Source organism: Anabas testudineus, chromosome 5 (genome assembly GCF_900324465.2).
Source record: "Anabas testudineus chromosome 5, fAnaTes1.2, whole genome shotgun sequence".
Lineage (NCBI taxonomy): Eukaryota > Metazoa > Chordata > Actinopteri > Anabantiformes > Anabantidae > Anabas > Anabas testudineus.
Genome location: NC_046614.1, coordinates 18,758,341 through 18,778,112, shown reverse-complemented (window position 1 = coordinate 18,778,112; position 19,772 = coordinate 18,758,341). Strand labels below are relative to the sequence as shown.

The 19,772-nt window shown below is 38.9% G+C and overlaps 2 protein-coding genes across 2 annotated transcripts; both read right to left on the bottom strand.

The window, feature by feature from the left end:
• Positions 1–1,158: 1,158 nt before the first annotated feature.
• On the bottom strand, positions 1,159–4,939 carry gpd1b (glycerol-3-phosphate dehydrogenase 1b). The gene is made up of 8 exons (XM_026346784.1): positions 4,855–4,939; positions 3,521–3,698; positions 3,271–3,411; positions 3,031–3,169; positions 2,622–2,734; positions 2,081–2,317; positions 1,861–1,967; positions 1,159–1,687 (listed from the first exon to the last, which is right to left on the bottom strand). Exons 1-8 carry the CDS (start codon positions 4,896–4,898, stop codon positions 1,591–1,593), a joined length of 1,056 nt encoding a protein of 351 aa, XP_026202569.1. The 5' UTR covers positions 4,899–4,939; the 3' UTR covers positions 1,159–1,590.
• Positions 4,940–6,677: 1,738 nt separating this feature from the next.
• On the bottom strand, positions 6,678–18,750 carry smarcd1 (SWI/SNF related, matrix associated, actin dependent regulator of chromatin, subfamily d, member 1). Its single transcript, XM_026349010.1, has 13 exons — positions 18,518–18,750; positions 14,909–15,087; positions 14,589–14,631; positions 13,692–13,814; positions 13,135–13,257; positions 12,868–12,984; positions 12,641–12,742; positions 12,319–12,480; positions 10,836–10,933; positions 10,346–10,481; positions 8,501–8,623; positions 7,575–7,676; positions 6,678–7,100 (listed from the first exon to the last, which is right to left on the bottom strand). The coding sequence occupies exons 1-13, from the start codon at positions 18,701–18,703 to the stop codon at positions 7,047–7,049; spliced, it is 1,548 nt and encodes a 515-aa protein (XP_026204795.1). The 5' UTR covers positions 18,704–18,750; the 3' UTR covers positions 6,678–7,046.
• Positions 18,751–19,772: the final 1,022 nt, after the last annotated feature.

Below are 19,772 nucleotides of genomic sequence, written 5' to 3'. Positions count from 1 at the left end.
AATAAAAAGCTGATGGTGACTGAGGAGTTTGTGATTGATGTGATGGCACACTCAAGCGGCCAGTGAGTGCATTACAAACATAAATAGTCAAGAAATATTATGTAACGTCTTGACCCATTCAAGTGAAGGTTATTTAATATTTGTCCACACACAACACTCTACTGAAAACTACACATTTCTTCATTTAAAATATGCAAAATGTGAAATTACATTTAAATTGGCTCAAATATCTTACATTAGGACTAATGATCAATGCCATCACAATGGAGTAGTGTTTCAAATAAAAGGACATCTTCCCATCTGTACAGCTAGGCAGGGATGAGGCAGCTGCAGTGATATCCACAGTCTAATTATAGATGGACGTTTGCCCCTTCAGAGTGTGTTATTATTAGAAATCTCATAGGGCAGTCGACTCAATAACTATGCAAGGGATTTAAGAAAGGGAATCTGATTTTAAACAAGTGGCTAATGATGTAACCTCACAGTCCATCACATATCTGAGGAAAATTACTAATAAACATAAAAAAAATTAGTTTGATCAAAAGACACACACTCGGGGGATGATTTAAACTCTAATACTGAGTACAGTATGTAAACTTCCACTTCAAGGCCAGAGGAAACTCTTTTATGGATCTATGCTGACACTCCTATCCACAGGGACTGAGCATTGATGGGATACACTGGCATATGGTGACGGACAGATGGCCGTTAATGAAGGAACACTGGCTTCCTGCTCATGAACTAAACACAGATGTTTGCGACTGAGTCAACAGAATACAAAGATGTTGTTAATCAAAATATTTTCATTCATAACCTTGCAGGACTAATTAACGCCAATAATTCATACTGAACAGCACAGGCATCACTTATGAGGACTGTGCTTGAGGCAGCAGGACATGCCGTTGAGGGAAAGGTCGAAGGAGACGTTCTAGAAAATGGTAAAGGTGAAGCGTTTAGAGTGGCAGCCGCACTGAGTTCAGGTCAGGTTACACTGAGGCTGCTGCAGAAGGAGAGTGAGTGTTTCCTGCAGCAAAGTGAAGACTAAACTACTTAAACACGAATACAGACGAAAATTAAACGAGTCCAATAATTTATTCCAAAAATAAATCTTAAGTTATCTGTTACATTTTAAGGTGTCCAGAATAAAAGCAACCCTCTGAGTACACAGCAACATTCACCCCTGTGAGTGGTGAATGTTGCTGTGTACTCAGTGCTTTGTTCAACACACATGTCAGTGAAAAGCCAAGTCGAGGCACTTTACCCAAGAAATGATGTAACATTTCATAACATTAATATCAGAGTTGATGTATTGCGTAAGGCAGAGTAAGTCAAATTCTTAACATTTTTAAGACTTGGTGGATTTCTGCGACGGTTTGAGACATGTATGTTTCTAATGAGTAAAAACAGAGGTGGCAACAGATGTTATGCTTCTGTCAGTAATGTCATAACAGCAGCTCAGGGAGACGGAGGACAACTTCACACCATTTCTTTTTTCTTTGGTTCAAGGATTTGTTGCAAAATCCTTGGTTAGTGCTGGAGTAAAAGTCCTTTCCCAAGTTCCAGCCACTCATCAGTCCTTCTGTCAGACCTTCACATGTGCTCTGGGTGGTTCTGCAAACAGTTGATGAACTCTGTGACTGGGTGGCCGTTGAAACAGATCTGGTGGACAGCAGTGAAAAGAGGAAACCTGGAGAGGAGAACAAAGCAAATTATTAAATCAGATTAACATTTGGGGAAATATTTGCCTTCTTGCTGATTGTTAGATGAGAATATTTATATATTTCAGCCCAGCCTGACAGCTTAGCTTAGCTTAAGGACTGATAAGAGTTGAAATAAGAAAAAAATATGAGACAAACTTACTTTTCCACCATGTTTTTCTGTTTCAAGACTTGGTGGACCTCACTTGCAGTCGCTGGACCTTGAAGCTTCTGACCGTTGAGCAGCTCCTTCTCTAACTGCTCAATACTCTAAGCAGAGAGATGCCTGTTGTTAAATTACTATGATTTCTATAAGAAGTAGTAGTAGTGACAGAGACGACGGAAGAGAAACACACACAGAGAGGGAAAAAGCTGGTTATTACTTTGCCTGTTTTGGCGAAAGCTTCCCCAATCTTGCGGTTGCGTCCCCCGTAGCATGTTGTGATGAGGTCAGCGATGCCGCAGCTCTCCAGGAAGGTGGCGGGGGAGACGGGGCAATTTGTGCAGAAGACCTTGGCGAAGGCAATCATCTCCGTCAGGCCGAGACGAATCACGGCTGCTTTGGTGTTGTCGCCGAACCCCAGGCCATCACAGAAACCAGCGCCTACTGCGACAATGTTCTGCAGTAACAATGAAGACGAGATGCTGCTGTTACTTCATTGAATGTGTTACAAATTAGCTCTGACGCCCACGAGGGATTCTGCTAGATTAATCTTCTAGGATTTGTGATATATATAAGGCTGAATTTAAGAGTGACATGTCTGTAGATGTCTAAAAATACAAACTACTTCTTCAGTACTTGTAATAGTGCATTTCTGTGCACTCAAGCCCAGACATAACATCCTAATCTATGCTGGTGCCTGGATGAATGTTAAAAGCACGGAGCTGATTATTGGTGACTCTTAGTGGAAGACAAAGTCTGACCTTGAGCGCTCCGCAGATCTCCACAACGTCTGACTCCTCCACCACAGTCACACGGAAGTTGGTAGTCTGCATGAGCTCCTTCAGCATGGGCCCGACTGTTTTGTCTGTGCACCCTGATTCAAAACGTAACAAATAAGTCATTATACTTTCCCACAGAATAGCAATTCCTACTGACAAGATTGAATAAATAAAATCTCACTTTTGTTTAAAAACTATTCAAATAAACTTAAAATCTGAGGACACCATTTTTGTTTGTGTACTACAGAAACCGATTAAGCTCCTCACTACACTGTTCAGCAGTTGACAGCATAATGTATGCACTGTTTTCAGTTGCTTTATGACTATGCACACTTCAATATCAAATGGGAAAGATGCCATTTCTTATTCCAAATGATACTCTGTACTGTACCGATGGTTGTTTCACAGAACTTCTCCTCCGCAACCTCGTTGGCAATGTTTGCCCCCATGAGAACCGTCATGGTGATGCCCAGTTTCCCTCGAATGACCTCAGAGATCAGCTTCAAACCCTCAGGTCCCGCATCGACACCCTACAGAGACAGAAAAACACACAAGAAATGTTGAGAGCACACAGTAGATCCCTTATGTGGCTAATAATGCAACAAAACACTGTGACCAGGAAGGCATTCACCTTGATGAGAGACATTCCCACAGCATCCTTCTTGATGTGGCCTTTGATGGTGTCGCACAGTCTCACAATAAACTGGTGAGGCACCACAAAGATCAGGATGTCAGCTCCTTTCACAGACTCCAGCAAGTCTGGAACGGCCAACTGAGGAAGACAGAAACAAATGATGGAAACCAAACCAAACCAGGTGTTTCTTAAACTGACCACATCTCTTCTATAGTTCACATGGACACGTGTGTTTCTTTGTGCTTACCACGTTGGGGGGCAGCTTGTGACCAGGCAGATATTTCACATTTTCATGGTCTGTGTTGATGATATCTGTCAGTTTACGGTCGTTCACCATCTCCTCGAACACCCACATGTTCACTGTGGTGTCAAACCTGTCATGCTTGGCTGCGTTGGCACCCACAATCTTGGCAATGGCAGAGCCCCTGATGATACGGAGACACATGGGAATTATTCTGCAGGTGCTTAAAGGTACAGTTTCCAAAAGAAGGAAACTTTTGCCTGTCTGTTAAATTATACATGAATTTATATGGAATTCCTACTGGGCTTTGGTAGTCTGCAAGTTCCGATGTGATGCCTCAGTTGACAAATAGTCCAGGTTTTGGTTGGACAAACATTAATTCTCTGGTACTGCTCTGGGTGATACTGAACTTTTACTTTACTAACTGTTTTTACGTCACCGTTTCACAGCATGAAATACAGCAGATATTAATAAGGTTGCTGATTGGCCTTTGTTGCCTAGTACATTATTTTTCTATTTAAAACAGGTTTTGTGTAATTGATTTCTAATAATTAAAGTCATTACTAAATTGCAGACAGTAATGAATCTGAAAGTTTCCTCACTAGAATGGATCTGTACAGACACATAATATAGGTTAAACATCCCAGTATCAATAAATCAGCCTTTTTTTTGCACACTGACACTCTTTCTATTTCACAACACTTTTCCATGTTTGAATTTAACATACAAAACCTACGATCAGCACATGAAATATGGTGCAAATGTATATGAATTAGTTTAACTGATCTCCCACTCAAACAGCTTTATTTGTACTAAATCACAGTTTTAAATGCATGACTTTGACTTGAAATTGAATATTTGACCAGCGTGCTGCTGCTTCTACTTGAGTGGTAAAGTTTGGGAGCACTTTCTCCAGCGCTGACTAACCTAAATGTCATGTTGGGTGATGGACATCAACACCACACGAAGGCTGATGCAGCACAAATGTCGCTGCATAATAAAAAGCAGGAGCTGCTTGTTTCATAAAGATTCTGGAGGGTTGAGGCTTCAAAAGGTCACTGAGTCTCCGAAGACCTCCTGCAGAGACAAAACTCAATCCAGCCTGCAGTGTTGCAAAAGTGCAGCAGAGTTTATGGACTTTATGAATCATTTATCTGTTGTTAAAGTCGCCTCCTGGACTCCAGGTTTTGGACTAAAAGCCTTCTTACTAACCGAACTGCGTGTGAAAGAACAGAAACACCGAGGCAGTGACTGCTCTGACAGATCCCTCTATGTAAATACCCAAAGAGACCATGAAGTGCCACAAAGTTAATTCAACCCCATTAAAAACCTGCACTCACCAGTTACCAGAGCCAACCACACAGACTTTCTTCGGCGCTGCCATCACGTGTTTCACCTTCCACACGGAGCTGGTGCCGGTGCGAAGACAGACTGAAGCCGACAGAAAGTGTATTTATACCGGACACTCGCTCAGTCACACCCTCGCTCCATGGTTGGTCTGCTGCGTCGCCCCTCAGGGACTCTGTCCCTCTGAAGGCCAATTAAATCCAGACTTAAACACACCGACATTCATTTTTAAGTGTTCAGTGGTTTTGTTTTTCAAAATGTTAGTAGCTAAGGAAATAATGTGATTTCTAATCAAAAGTCCACAGAATAATTCTTCTACAGAGCTACAGTTTGTCATTTGCCTCCTGGTCCATTAAAGCTCTTTATAGACTAAAATGATAATATAGTGAGTTAGTAATTTGTCAATAAAAAAAACACAGTAGTGGAAACTTAGTACATTTACTCACGTACTGCATTTTAGAACATCTATGAGATGTTTCCACATTAATTACCATCTACTTAATTTTCGAGGCAGAGTTTTAACTCCTCTACACTTATCTCAGAATTAGATAATTAGATGCTATATTGAATAAGTTTATAAAACAAAACAGATAATTACAGCTTAAAGCAGAGCTTCTACTGTTTTTAGCTTGCAGCAAAAAAAAAAAAAAAACAAAGACTGAATAGACACATTTCAGATGTTCACAGAAAAATACAAGATGAAAATTAGAGTTAATACATACTGATATCTAAAGATGGAGTGTTTTTATTTTGGAAATTTTGAAACAAATAACTACAGAACTCTGATATACATTTTACATTTCCTTTATTATAACATAATAAGAACATACAGAAAAATAGGTTTGGTCCATGAAAAAGTCCGCAAATTTTAATAGCACTACAACCCCCCTCCCAGTGTTCCCACTGCTCACTTCTAATCACATATTGGCCCAAACCCACATTAGTGTAATCTTGGAATTTGTTAATGAAATGCACTCAAACTCATCTTTACCTTCAACAGAGAAACAACCATTAAACTCACAAGGTGTCAGTCTTCAGCCAGTGTACGAAGAAGCTACCACTCTTCAAATCCGCTCGGCTACACGAGGCCGAGTTAGTTCAAGTGTTTATGGCTTCTCTTAATTAAAACGCACAAAACTAAAAGCAGAAGGTTTAGCTCTTTCCAGCTTTCAGACGACATGAATGCTGCGTACATTTTGCCCTGTGTAGAAGCGGTTGGTCAGATGTTGCTTTACGCTGTTTAGAGCTGAATCACTGGGCTCTGAGAGCAAAGAGCTGATTAATATAAATACTGGTTCAACAATCTGAGCATTGACAAAGAGTTAAGAAAAAGATCTGCCAGGATAAGATACAATTTTTACTTCACATCCATCTTCACTTTTTCCTGCTCAGTATTTACAAAACTATATAGACTAGAGGTACTCATACTAGCTACTTCCTTGATAATCTGTACTAGCTAACAAGACAAGTACTGATAATACATTTTTTTAAAACAAGGATCATAAACAAAAAAGAAGAAACTTCATACTAAATGGCACTCAGAAAAATAACCACCTTGCCACAACTATGTATACTCTGCCGTGACTGACCTTTTAAACTTATTTAGTACAGCAGACAGTAGCACAAACTGTCAAAACAAAACAATGAGAATTTGGCCAATGTGCAGCAAAACAGCCTGACTGATCACAAGCACAACAGATATGTAACCGAATGGGCAAGCACCTGGGGACAGGGTTAGGAGTGTAAAATGTAAATTTACTTTCCAATAGGGGAACAAAGAGCCATGGCAGAATCAACACATTCCAGCTGATTTAAGTTTTTTTTTTTTTTTTTTGAGGTGTGGGGACAAAAATACATTATAAGATGCCAGGTACAATCTGCCGTCTGCTTTTTATTTGTATACAGTTTTAATTTCTGTGTGAGCACAAAACTACAAAGAATGTTTCCAGGTGTTGGCTTAAACACGCAAGAGAAAATACACGGAGCTCTGGTGTGAGGGGAAAAAAGTTATTAAAAAAATAATGTAAAAGCCAAATTGTGGTAAGTGACAATAGAAGAAATTGACATCCTATATAGCGGCAAAGCCATCTAGTATCTATGTCTCTCTAAGTTTGTCAGATAACTCTTTGAGGAATTCAGTTCACACACATTAGTTTGCTCATTTGCCACCCGTGGACACATTTCTTTAGGTGTTCCTGATGCCGAGCGCCTGCTCCAGCTCCTGTCGCCTCTGCTGGACCTAAAAGATATTCCAGAGATTTAATCATCACCTGACAGTGCTGTGATTCCAACAGTGGACGTGACTAAAACCAACAGAGCCTGCAGTCATGCAATCCGCTCAGCGAGTTTGTTCTTTGGCTTTGAGCTAAATGTTAACATCACATGCTAACATGATGATATGTAGCAGGTTTAATGTTTAATTTAACGTGTTCCCCATATTACTCATCTTACTTGGCTGGATACAAAAAGTTGCCAATTACAACTAAAGCTGAAATTATTAACAGGTTATTCTGATCAATTGATTATTATCCCAAATAAATAAGATAATTGTTGGTAAAAGCTGTCATGACAGTCATTCCATCCGTTCACTAAAGAAGAAGTCATGAGATCATCTAAGATGAAGATTTTTCGGCTGTGGAACATTAATGTCTGTACAACATTTCACAATTGATTATTGTTGAATAATAAAATTAGAAGTAAAAAAAAAGATTACCTTGGAATAAAAGTAGCGACAGACTGCCTCCTGAGCCCATGGCTGGTAGTAAAACTCTGCTCTTCGTTCTTCTTCTGGGTTTCCTACCACATCTGTCATGGTCTGTTGACAGCAAATGAAATTATTAGACAAAACCCCATCTCAACGAGTCTCACAGCTGATAAATGGAACAGCAAAAGGCCTTGGAGGAAGGATAAATAACCTCCGGCAAGTGACTGAATTAAACAATGGTCGCAGCTATGATTAAGATACTGTCTCAGGAGAAGTTTTTTTTTGGTTTTGGTTAAGGTTGACTGAGCCGTTGCTGTGGGAGCAGCCAGTGAGCCTTGAACTGAATTTGTTGAATTTCAGAGATTCAGCTGAACAAACACTGCAGGTGGGTGACATCTGGTCAGCAGTTAGTCAGCTCACTCAGCAGACAGACAGGAGGCCAGTGTGCATCAAGTCAGATTTGTTATTAAATGTTTCACGCTCTATGTTAACACGGCCCCAAGAAGCCTTGTGTTGTTGTGCAGGATGTTTATGACAAATAAAATGTTGTCTTTCCACAGCTTGGATTTAAATCCATGTCGCACAACTAATTTTTTATTAATCTTATTCAGATGCCAAGTATCAAATTAAAAGACAATATTTCCTCTTTTCTGCTTCTCTTCAAATTTTGATGTCAATTTTCTTTATATGGCCCAAGCCACCAATTTGCTTGTAATGACTAGAATGAAAGAAAGAGCAACTGTCACAGATGTGATTTATTTTTTCTTAAAAGGTTTTTATTTGCTAGTGGACAGTAGAGAAAGACAGAAACCAGGGCAGAAATAAAGTTTTGTGTACTGATGCACATTCATAATGGTTTCTAAAGATATACCAGATCAAAAGTGCATCAAAAGGTCCAGAAGACTGAGAGTCTGAGGTCATGGGGCCAGACTCACCTTGAGGTCTCTGCACTGCGACTGCAGCCAGTCGTTGATAAAGCCCTGAGGATCTCTGGCAAAGCTCAGCATGAACTCTCTCTGGGTCTTCAGTTGGTTAATGGTCTCAATGGTTTCATGGATCTGAGAATAATTAAATAGAGGAGAACTCTTTAAAATGATTCACTCTGTATCAATCATCAGAGGATGAATAACAATCTGCAAGCCTGGTAGCTGTTGTCAAATTGTATCTGCAAAAAAGAATTTTGAAGAAGGGCTTTGAGATGTATTTATGCATTTATGACTATGTAAATTTAAATATATAACAAATGTAGTTGAGCTGAATGCCAGCTAGCTATATATTATTTAAGGTGTACAGTAAAGAGCTGCGCCTAGTATTACATTATCCAACTGATCTAAAGGTAGTGGTAATGTGCCAATTAACAGCACTGCACCAGAAGGTCAGGCAGGGAATAATAACACTGCTAGTTTGTAACTGTGAATGAAAACGGTGCAGGCTTCACAGTGTTAAAAGGTAATCTTCGCAAATGCTTTATGAGAAAGGAATATCAATGTTAGTTAGATCTCAAGGATACACATAATGTGTTTTCATGAGGAACACTCAATGTAAGGAGCAGAAACTTTAATGCATTCACACCGAGAACTACAAGGTTTGTGAAATAAAGGTAAATTTTCCTGTTCAGTTAAATGAGTCATAAGTCAGCAACGTTAAGGCAAACTGCTTCTTAAAAAACGTTTCTGAAGAACAAAACAAACATTTTCTTCAAGATTACATATCCAACATCTACTGTAGTACAGAGATCAACTTTGTCAAGTAGGACTGGGTGATAAATGTCCAAAATATAAAATGTAATTTTTAAGCATGAATCCAATTTATGATTTTAATCAGCAGAAATAATACCTGAATCACTAGCAAAGCTGTCATTGACTGTAGATAACAGAGCACTAAAACGTTATAATATGACTGCAGGCCAGCAACCGGCACCTTATGACCAGAACAACAGGTGTAATGCAGGTGTAAAATGTGTCCCATGTTTAAATAATGTACAGAATGGCTGCTATAAACTGTAAACAAGCTCTTAGGTGTGATATTGACACAGAGAGACACGGGGTATCTTTTGTGAGAATGGCTGTGTGCCTTATGCCTTAAGTGTGATCATAGTCAACTCAGCCAATCAGTAATGGTGACTAGTAGGAGGTCAGACTGAAGAAGAACTGCTCTCAAATCTAGCTAGAAAGAAGACAATAATACGTAGATAACAATTTCAGGGACAAGTTGTGTTTAAAATAGCAACCAATAGGTGCACAGAAATGGGAACAATTACCCTCTTACCATCAAGATTTAAAAGTTCTGTTGTGCCAAATCCTCTGGCCCTCATGCCCCCTCATGATGTAGTAGCACAGATTGGTGACGACTATTCAAAAGCATATTTTTGGTAATAAGCTGATTCTAAGATTACCATTAATGGCTAATTTCAATTGGCTGTCATGTAGCCCCTTACTCATTGAGCTGCACTGTGCATACAACCGTCGCTCTGCTTCTTGCATTGCCATTTTAAATACATTAGATATAAATGATAGATGGAATTAACTCGCAATACAGTAAAATAATTAATGCCATATCAAACTACTTGACTCATACCCCCTCTTTGCAACTGCAATATTTTAGAGAGTGCAAGGTTTTTCCTATAGAGGGAGTGGATTTATTAGTGTAAAAGATCAAAACCCAGTAGGAAACAGGAAACAACTCCCACTGTTGACACAGATCTAGCTAAAACTCTTGGGGACAAACCCAGCGACCTCTGTAAAAAGAACAGCTGGTGACTTCTCGGGTGGGGTCTTTACCTTGTTGTCCAGCCCTGCTATTTCCTGCTGACTGGCTGTGGAGAGCAGGAAGGAGTTCATCTGGGTTTTCAGTGTGTCGTCCACTTCCACATCAATATCATAACAAGCAGTCTTTTTTTGGTCATTGGGGTCCACACTGTTAAAAACAGTTCATACAGTTGATTTAGTAATAGTTTTGGGTTGTTTCATCAAACAGTACCAAAATAGGTAAAAAAAAAAAAAAACAGCTATTATTTGCTATTATTTGACAAAGATTAAGATGGAAAAGTAAGTAGTAAATGTAATGGGTAGACAGAAATATCAGGTCAGTGTGGAGCAAAGTGGACACTATGAACAATATTCACATAATAGTTGTAGACAAAAAACAGAAAAAGAAAAATTGTGTTTGTATTTCCTTTGCAGATTTCTTTAGAGTTTGGTTAAGATTGGAACTACTTTTCATTGAAAATCCAGCCACTGTATTGATATTATGTGATCGTAATACAGTTACCTGATCACATGGTTGATGATGATGGGCTCTGGAGGCATCAGGAGGGCATGCAAGCGCTGCGGGATCTCAGAAAACTTCATTCGCTGGGTTTCAAAGATCTGCAAGCGAGGACAACGATCAGTTACCAGATGAAACATCAAGGGGATTAATTAAAAAATACAATTTTAGTTTGCAAAGTTTAAGTTTATTATGTGCAATCTTTATTAAAAAGATTTCAGACATTCTGTGTTCTTGTTGTCCTCTGCAATTCCAACAAAACAACTCAAACCAATACTGAATTAATCCAACTCTCAATAGCCTGCCTGTGGCTGACAGCCAAGGGCCTATTAATTCCTACTATTTGAAAAAGGTCAATTTAAACTTTTTTGTAGGGTCAGTCATTTACAGCTGGGCACGAGTAATTCACAGGAAATTATTCTGAGTAAAAAAAACAAAAACAAACAAAAAACTGTGATGACATTCAACATAATTAATGAGAGGAATAAACTATAGCAGCTTTTTGTCTACACTGAGAATACTACTGTTGGTTATTTATTGACAAACAATAGAGAATATTACTATATTATTATTATATAAAAAACATCCATCAAATGCTAATGGTAAACTTGTTTTGTTAAAAAAATGCAAACATTAATTTACATTGAATTTCTTAGCCTTGGTCCTTGTTAAGTGGCAACTAGAGCTTGGAATTATTTCAATATGTGTGTTTTAGTGAAACAGTATTACAATGATAAAATGTGGGTACTATTTCATAACATTTAGCTGACAAAATGAATGGTTACATGCACTTATAATTAGTAAGACCAGTTAATGAGGAGCTGTGAACTGTAGCAAACAGAAACTTGACTAATTAACTCTTTATGTTTATCGTGGAGTTTTATTTATTCTGTACTGGGAAAAAAATTTTGAATTTTAAAGAGAAGTTCTACTTAGTCCTATTTTGCTCCATTTCTTTTGTAATTTCCCAAGTTTGTTGCGCTCTCTGCTATAAGATTATGTTGTTACTTCTCATTGTATGATTCACAAAGCAAAGATTTCAAAAGAACCAATTTACCTTTGTCACATTAAAAACCATAGAGGCACATTTACAACAAAGCAGAAACGTCCTAGGTAACAAGCTTTCAGGAAAAATGTATTTCACTTGTCAACTTTGTATGAATTCAACAATGACTTTGCACAGTCCTCTGTATATGTTGGCAGCGCAGAAAAGAATTCACTGGGAAACACAGTGACCCAGAAAGAAGAGCGTCTCCATAAAAGGAAAGAAGAAAAGGGTGAGAAAGTGACTGTACAACATCAAGTGCAGGAATTAAACAGGACATCTATGAGACTGTCCATCATTTCAGCTACACTCAGCGGCTGCAGTTTGCATTCACTGGGTTTAAAAGAGTGATGAGGCCTTTTATTGTGTATTATATTACAGTGTACTACTAGTTCGTTGTAAATTTAAAGATGTGTAAATGGAAAAAAGGATTCTACTAACCTGCTGCAGGTACTTGTCACAGTTAATGAACTCACGCTCATGAGGGTCTTGAAGCTTGTGAGTTTTAACATACTGCCACAGGGCCTGAATGATGACAGGTCTGGTCTGGGTGTGGATACCCAGCATACGGGCCAGCCGAGGGTCCAGCTTGAACTGAGGGGGCTGTTTTGGTACAGGGTGGACATAAGTAAGGTAAGTTCGCTGTTAAAGGATGACTCAGGGCAATCTTCCATTAACTTTTTTCCACAAACTAAATGTTTAACCAGAAGGCACCATGACAAAAAGGCTTACCAAGAAACAGACAACCCCCCTGAGCATTTACCTGGTAATCAAGCATGAGCAGGACAGTGCAGCGCACACCCACATCACCTGGTCTCTTCACCTGGAAACCATCAGTCTCCTGGGTGGTGGCAGTCCTATGCCACTAAAATAATATAAAGACATTTTAAAGTGACGTCTCACAATTAAAAATTAGATTTTGAAACAAAAACTGTACCCATCTGGAAATGTAAATGTTAAGATGCAAAAAAGAAAGACAAAAGGTCTTACTTCCACAAGATGATTATCTGGACCGTACAGGTCCTTGTCCAACTCAATCACCAGGGATTTGAAGAAAGATGAGAACTTCCTTTTCTGTTTGGTGGCTTCATACTTTGACACAGCTGTCTGCAAAGCAAATATTACCATTAGTGGAATCGTTGGAAAAATAAAATCAAAACTGTAATTCTCTGTCTTTTATTTAAAAGTCAGTTTATTGTGGAAGTAAAATAGGAAATCAAACAATCTAAACCAATATATTTCAGTCTTGAAGCTTACATCCTCTAGCAGACGCCCCTCAACACGTAGCTCCCATGATGCAACCGTGCCTTCTCCATCCTCTGCATCAGGTTTTGCAGGGTTGAAGGTGTTTGATATGAAGATCCGAAGCTTTCGCTTTTGCTAAAAACATTAAAGTAAAAAAAACAACACAAAACTCACTTTAAAGTTATGCAACATCAATCACACAGACTTAATATTCATGCTGATTATTAGCGCAACCAGGCAAAGTCCAACTTTCTAAACATAACTGCTCCTTATAATCATGAGTAGTAGACATGAGTAAAGATCTGCTTTTTCTTTAAACTCTGTTTTACTTAAGATAAAATCACTGTGTTGTGATTGTGTGTAGCTTATTTTAAGATTAACATCAATGTATTGATCCACCGAATGCACTCAGTGGGAGGATGTTCAAACATCTGGCAGGCAAGCTGTTATGGCAAGCTGTGAAACATGAACTTGTGGTGCTGTAGAGATTTTGTATTAACAGGAAAACAGGATTCATTTCTGCAGTGATTTATGATGCCCAGGAGTGGACGAGTGGAACTCAACCGTACCTTAATGGGCCTTTTGAGGGCCTCCTGAATGTCCAACCTCTTGCGCATGATGGTCTGATCCAACTTCCTCTCAAATGCCAGCAGATCCATGTAAGCCTGAGACTCTGGGACCAGTTCCCTGATCTGAAACAGAATAAAAATACAGTTCACAAGAGAGTACACACAGAACACACACTAACGTGTCAACCTTACCCCCCGTACACCACGTACTCCATAGTATGTGCTTTGTACCATGTCTAGCTACTGTCTGTCTACAACAAAATTAAACCTATAGGGGCAAAAATATGTCAGCAAACAAGTATAACTGCTCCAATGGCATCTAATATGGCAGCTACAGATCCTAGTGCTGGGACCTTTTCCCTGTGACATACAAACTACAATGAGGACTAAGCTAACATGCTCAATTATGAAAACTTACAAACTATATGACAGGCTAATTTAACAACAGCTATTTGTGTGAAAAAGGGCAATATGATGTTCATGGTTTTTGCAGGCTATAACATGTTTCCCATTTAATGTACTTTAATACATTACATAGGTGGAAACATTAGGTGTAATGTGAAATTTATTTATGTCAATTTATCTACATTCTTTTTACATTTTGTCATTACTTCTGAACAGAATCTGTATATTTCATAAGCAACATTATGTAAACCTACACAGTAGTATGAGAAAATAAACTTCGAAAGTAAAAGTAAAAACAAAACAAAAAAACAACTGTGGCTAAGAATAAGACTTGCTAAAATGTCAAATCTTTATCCCGTGTGAATGTGAAAACAATCAACTTTACTTTGTTTAGTGTCACTGTAATTAAAATTCAAACTCCACATGTAGTCTCCTGTACTATAAATGCCAAAATTAATGGCTTCCCATTGCTGCAGTTTGATTAACACTCACCCTCTGAGGTAGAATTTTATCAGCCATCTTCTTCTTCTTTGTGCTGTAAAAACAAATTATCAAAACAAGGTAATTATGAGTCAGAGCAACTGTGTATTAGCAATAAGAAGAAAAAAAAAAAAAGGCAGTTGAACTCTATAATGGCAGAAAGAGTAGTGTGTCCATGTGAGACATGATCAATAATGTCTTATCCATTTTTAGTTTCCACTGAGTTTTTAGTTTTAACACAATCTCTGTTAAAACTACAAAAAACTTTTATGTTTCAGTGTGTAAATATTTATCTTCTTTTAGTGAGCTGAGTGGGGTTTCTGTAGACTTACTGCTGATTACGGTTCTGCTGCTGCTGAACCTGCTGAATCTGTTGGGGGACCGGCCTCTTACGAGACGGGTCCATCACACCTGGCATCCCAGGGCGAGACACCGGGCTGCTGCCATATCCCGGGGGGCCCATTGCTGGTCCTTGCGGGGTCATACGGCTAGATGGAGGCATGCCAGGTCTCTGCATAGAAAAGATGGTCTTTTTTTTAAATTTAAAAATGTATTTAACATATATTCTCATAGAGATTATTATTTTTTTCCATCAGGAGAGACTTGTGTACAAGATTAAACATATATAGTTAAACATTAACATTATGACTTTTGGGCCAGCTGTACACTACTGGAAACTGAGCATCAGTTGTCTCCAGTGGTGGGTGGTTAGCTCCTAAACTGCTGAGGATATTTATTGTAGCTACAATGACAAATGCACTGCTGTGGCTGAGATTACAACGCAGAGCAATTTCATTTATTTCAATGAAAATGCTAAAGCACTAACATAACGGTAAGCTCTGTTCACCCAAGCCATACATCTGGGATACACACTCAAGAAGAAGCAAATTAATCCTTATTTAATGAAATCGGTGGACATCATCATCCATTCATTCATTCATTCTAATGTTTACTGGGAGCCAGAAAAGCAAAAGTATGAAGAAATACCGTTACAAAATAAAATGTATGGCCAAGATAAGTTTATGTAGCAAAAGCTTTAAAACAGCTTTTTTGGGGGAAAAGCCAATTAGAGTAAGATATTATCTAATGTGATCATTATGTTTGCTAAGACATAGAATTATACAATTACCAAACACATCAGAGTGGAAATGGCAACGTTACTAAGGGAGAAAAACATTAGCAGAATACTGACTAATGAAAAAGCATTCTTTTTAAACTAATTAAAACAAGCTATTGCATAAAGATTTTAAGTGCAGAAAGAACTAATTGCTCAGCAGCACGATACAAATGACGTGACAGACATATACTACTATATTTGAGGCATCTGCCTGGTACCTATGGTCCTCTAGGAACGGGTAGCAACAACTTACATGTCAGCTCCATCAAACAAAGAAATGCAGAACATTCACTACTGCCAACTCACCAAACCATGTGCTAAGAACTCAAACAGGCGACTTCTTGTATCGGACTGCATGGGTGCAAGTGAGAATGTCAAATTAAATATTAAATCCCTGATTACAGCTTTCTGTCCAGCAGTCGCTCCAACAAATGAGAGAGATGAAGATAAAACACGCTACTCCTCAGTATATGTGGAGACTGGGTGGAGGAAAAATAAAGGACACTGACTTGTCAACAATACAGGCTACATGAATGCATTCTGCTTTTCTCCACACAGCACAGTGTGGGCAGATAGGAACTGCATGTCGATCATTTAGTGCTTTTTACACTATACATAAGCACAACCTTGGACACGAGAACAACTAAAGTTCTGCAGTATTCAGAACATGAAGCTTCTTTCACTACATTGTGAAAAGCTGCTCGTATGAGTGAAAGCAGTCAAGGACGCTGGAAGAAAAAAAAGATCTCATCCACAAAATGTAAAATCCTTTCACTGAGCTTTGTTGGCGTAGCTAAGCAGCAGGCACTGCAATTGCTGTAGTTCAGTAATAAATTACTTATTTATTTAAATCTTTTTTTTTTTACCAGAATAGTTTCACTGAGATCTTACCTCTTTTTTGCAGGACAACATATCACATTCATAGCTTTAAGTTGCCCAGGTCAACAAGTGCCCTGTGGTAGGCAAGCACTGATTTTCACAAACCATATTCAATCCTGCTGGTTGAGGACTCTTGCTGCTATTATGATTATTAAAATACTGAACTACAAACCAGACATTTTCAGAAACATTAGCTGCACCCATGATGCAATGCAATAGCATCACTTCAAAAAAGACGAATCAGAATATTGGTATTGTGTTATGGACATTTTAACTACCTTTAGTAGATTCATTGTAGAATGACTTTTGTGCAACTGCAGACATTACTGTTTATCTGTGCTCACAAAACTTTGTGATTTCACAACTAGTTTAGAGGACACGCGTTATCCAATACACAACTATGTGATGGGAGGGGGGTGCAGTGAAGTTGGCTGTACAAGAACATCTCTCGAAATACACTATGCGTTTTTTTTTTTCAGAGTAGTAGAACTAAAAAATATCAGCATTCATTTACATTTTTAATGCATCTTTAACAGGATTGTATCACATCTGTGGAAAACACAACCACCACTGGTTGGAGGTCTCGTCACCGGTCAATTTCTGCCATCACATCTGACCTACTACAATAATTATTATAACATATCGAGATGGTACCTGTGTTAGATTAGCAACACATTGACCCCATGTAAAATACATAGATGAACTAAAACGTTTGTTCTAAATACAAATAGATGTGGAATTACTATGTACCTTGAGATTAAATTGAATGAATCCTCATCATATGTACCATGAGCTTCATAGCCATGCAGTATTATGAGCCCAGAATAGATGTTTTCAACAGTGACTTAAAAGAACAAGCTAATAAACATTTAAATCCTCTTTTTTATTGATAACTGCCAAATATTTTGCAGATAAATAATCAATTTAGTCCCTAGTGTAAATGTTGTTACTTCCCATAGTTTGAGGTGAAAGATGGAATACAAAGGCATTTAGTTTGATGCCAAAGAGAAGCATACGATCCCAAGTTGCAAACAAAACGTTTGACATTTGCTAAAAATACTTACTTATACTAGTATTATTTCATCTAAATTGTCTGCAATGTATTTTATTTTTCAATTCTGAACATGTACTTGAATGGGGTTCCTTGTAGCTTAGATCACAACACATGTTGTAAACATAATGCTATGAAAATCAGAACAAAAAGTTGTGTGAAGTAATCATGATGATCCATTTATTTTAATGTGCAATACCATTGGCCAAGCCAGGTGACTGGCGTTTAATTAACACATACAGACAATGATGTTGCCCCTGGAAGCTAAAACAACACATGCAACTGCAACAAAACCGCCCACTACACGGGCAGGGTGCATGATCTCTGGAGGAAATTCACATTTTGACCACTATTTTTTTTTTACTTTTTACAGAATTTGCACTGCTACCAAGTGGAGCTCGGTGCAGCCTATTCATTCAAAGTGGACAATGAATCTTACTCCACTTCAACTTTTGAACTTCCGAGTTGAATAAGAGCTTGAACTCTCTGAAGCCAAAACACCTGGCTGTTCAGGCTCACTTGAATGCGCCTTTTGAACCCCCTTTTGCAAGCGCTCATCGTGTGTTTTCATCGAGTTAACAGCTAGCTCGCTAGCTAGCTAGCGTTAGCATGCTAAGCTAATCTGCTGCTCTGACCGACTAGCTAGGTTAACGTTAGCGAGCGGGAGGGTTAGCAAATTCAAACAACTAACAAACTCCAACACTGAGCCGAAGTAACCTGGAAAATTGTTTCTATGCGCCGAGAACTTTTCGGCCGTGGTGCAAGTTCACATGAGCTGTAACCCACACCGGCGGGGACAGTTAATGTTAGCCTCTAGTGACAAAGCGGCGGTCCGCGGCTTTGTTCTAGCGGACTGGCTAACGCGTCAGCAGCAAAGATGGAGTGATATCTCACCGGGTATCCAGGCCCGGGCATCGGGGAGCGGTACATGTGGTTCTGCGCGGCCGACGACGGCCCCATTCGCCCAGAGGGAGTGCCGGGCCCCATGCCTGGTCCTGCGCCCGGTACCGGTGGTCCAGGTCCCATTGCTCCGCCGCCGCCACCCGTCGGTGCCGTCTGGAACCCCCCTCTGGCCGCCATCTCCTCTATGAATGTCGCCGCCGGTGGAGGAACGAAGCTACCGCGAGAGCAGGAACGGAGTCTCGGTGATGCCGACGGTGCCGCAGCGACCCCTGCTGGAGGGGCTGCAGGTCACCTGGAGGAGGAGGAGGAGGAGGAGGTGGAGGAGGTGGAGGAGGAGGTGGAGGGATGTCCCACTTAAAAAAAGAATTAACATTTTATTACTTTATTATAATTACTGATGCATTAATGCGTGCATCACTTCAATATTGCAGCTAAAGGCTGGGCTAACTTAAATTATTAATATTTGCTGCCAGGTAGCTTGTGAATTTCCTCCATTTATCATTAAAGTCTTACACATCATCAACATTTCTTTGTTGATATATTTTAATATTATTAATAGTAATCTACAATGCGTTACTTAAACATTAAAGGGTAATATCAATGTAAATAAAGCAGAACATATTTGAATAATAAATACTTTCTGTCACTGCATAAAACTAATAAAATGGTAGAAAGCCCCAGAGCAAGGGTACATTATTGTGATGTGCCATAGGCTCCTGAATATAAACCACAGTCTATTTCTAATAAATTATCAACTAGTTTTATTTGAATTTTTTGAAAATTATCAATCCTTTCACTGTGTAATGAATAAAAAAACAGTTTACAGCCCAAACATGTTTTTGTTTATTATAGGTTTAATTTGTAGCTGTTCAAGTAAAACTTATCATTACTATGAAAACACCATCATCATCACACCATCAATAAATATTTCAGCCTAGTTAAACCAAAAAATGAAGTGGACTGTCACTATCTTAGAACCTTTTTTACAATCTGGTTCCCAAACTATGTTTTATGCATATTAATGGCACAGTGAAAAGTTTGCTTCACATTTCATTTATGGAAATATGGAAATTATGCTCACCAGTCTGCTTCCTGCAAAGAATTCAATATCTTGATATCAAACAACAACTAATAAAAACTCTCTCAGAGTTTGTTAGATGTGTGTAAGAAGGTTAACATCCTTTTATTTGTGCTGTCACCCACTGCACCAATGTGCCGGAGACTGCAAACTGGAATAAAGCCAAAC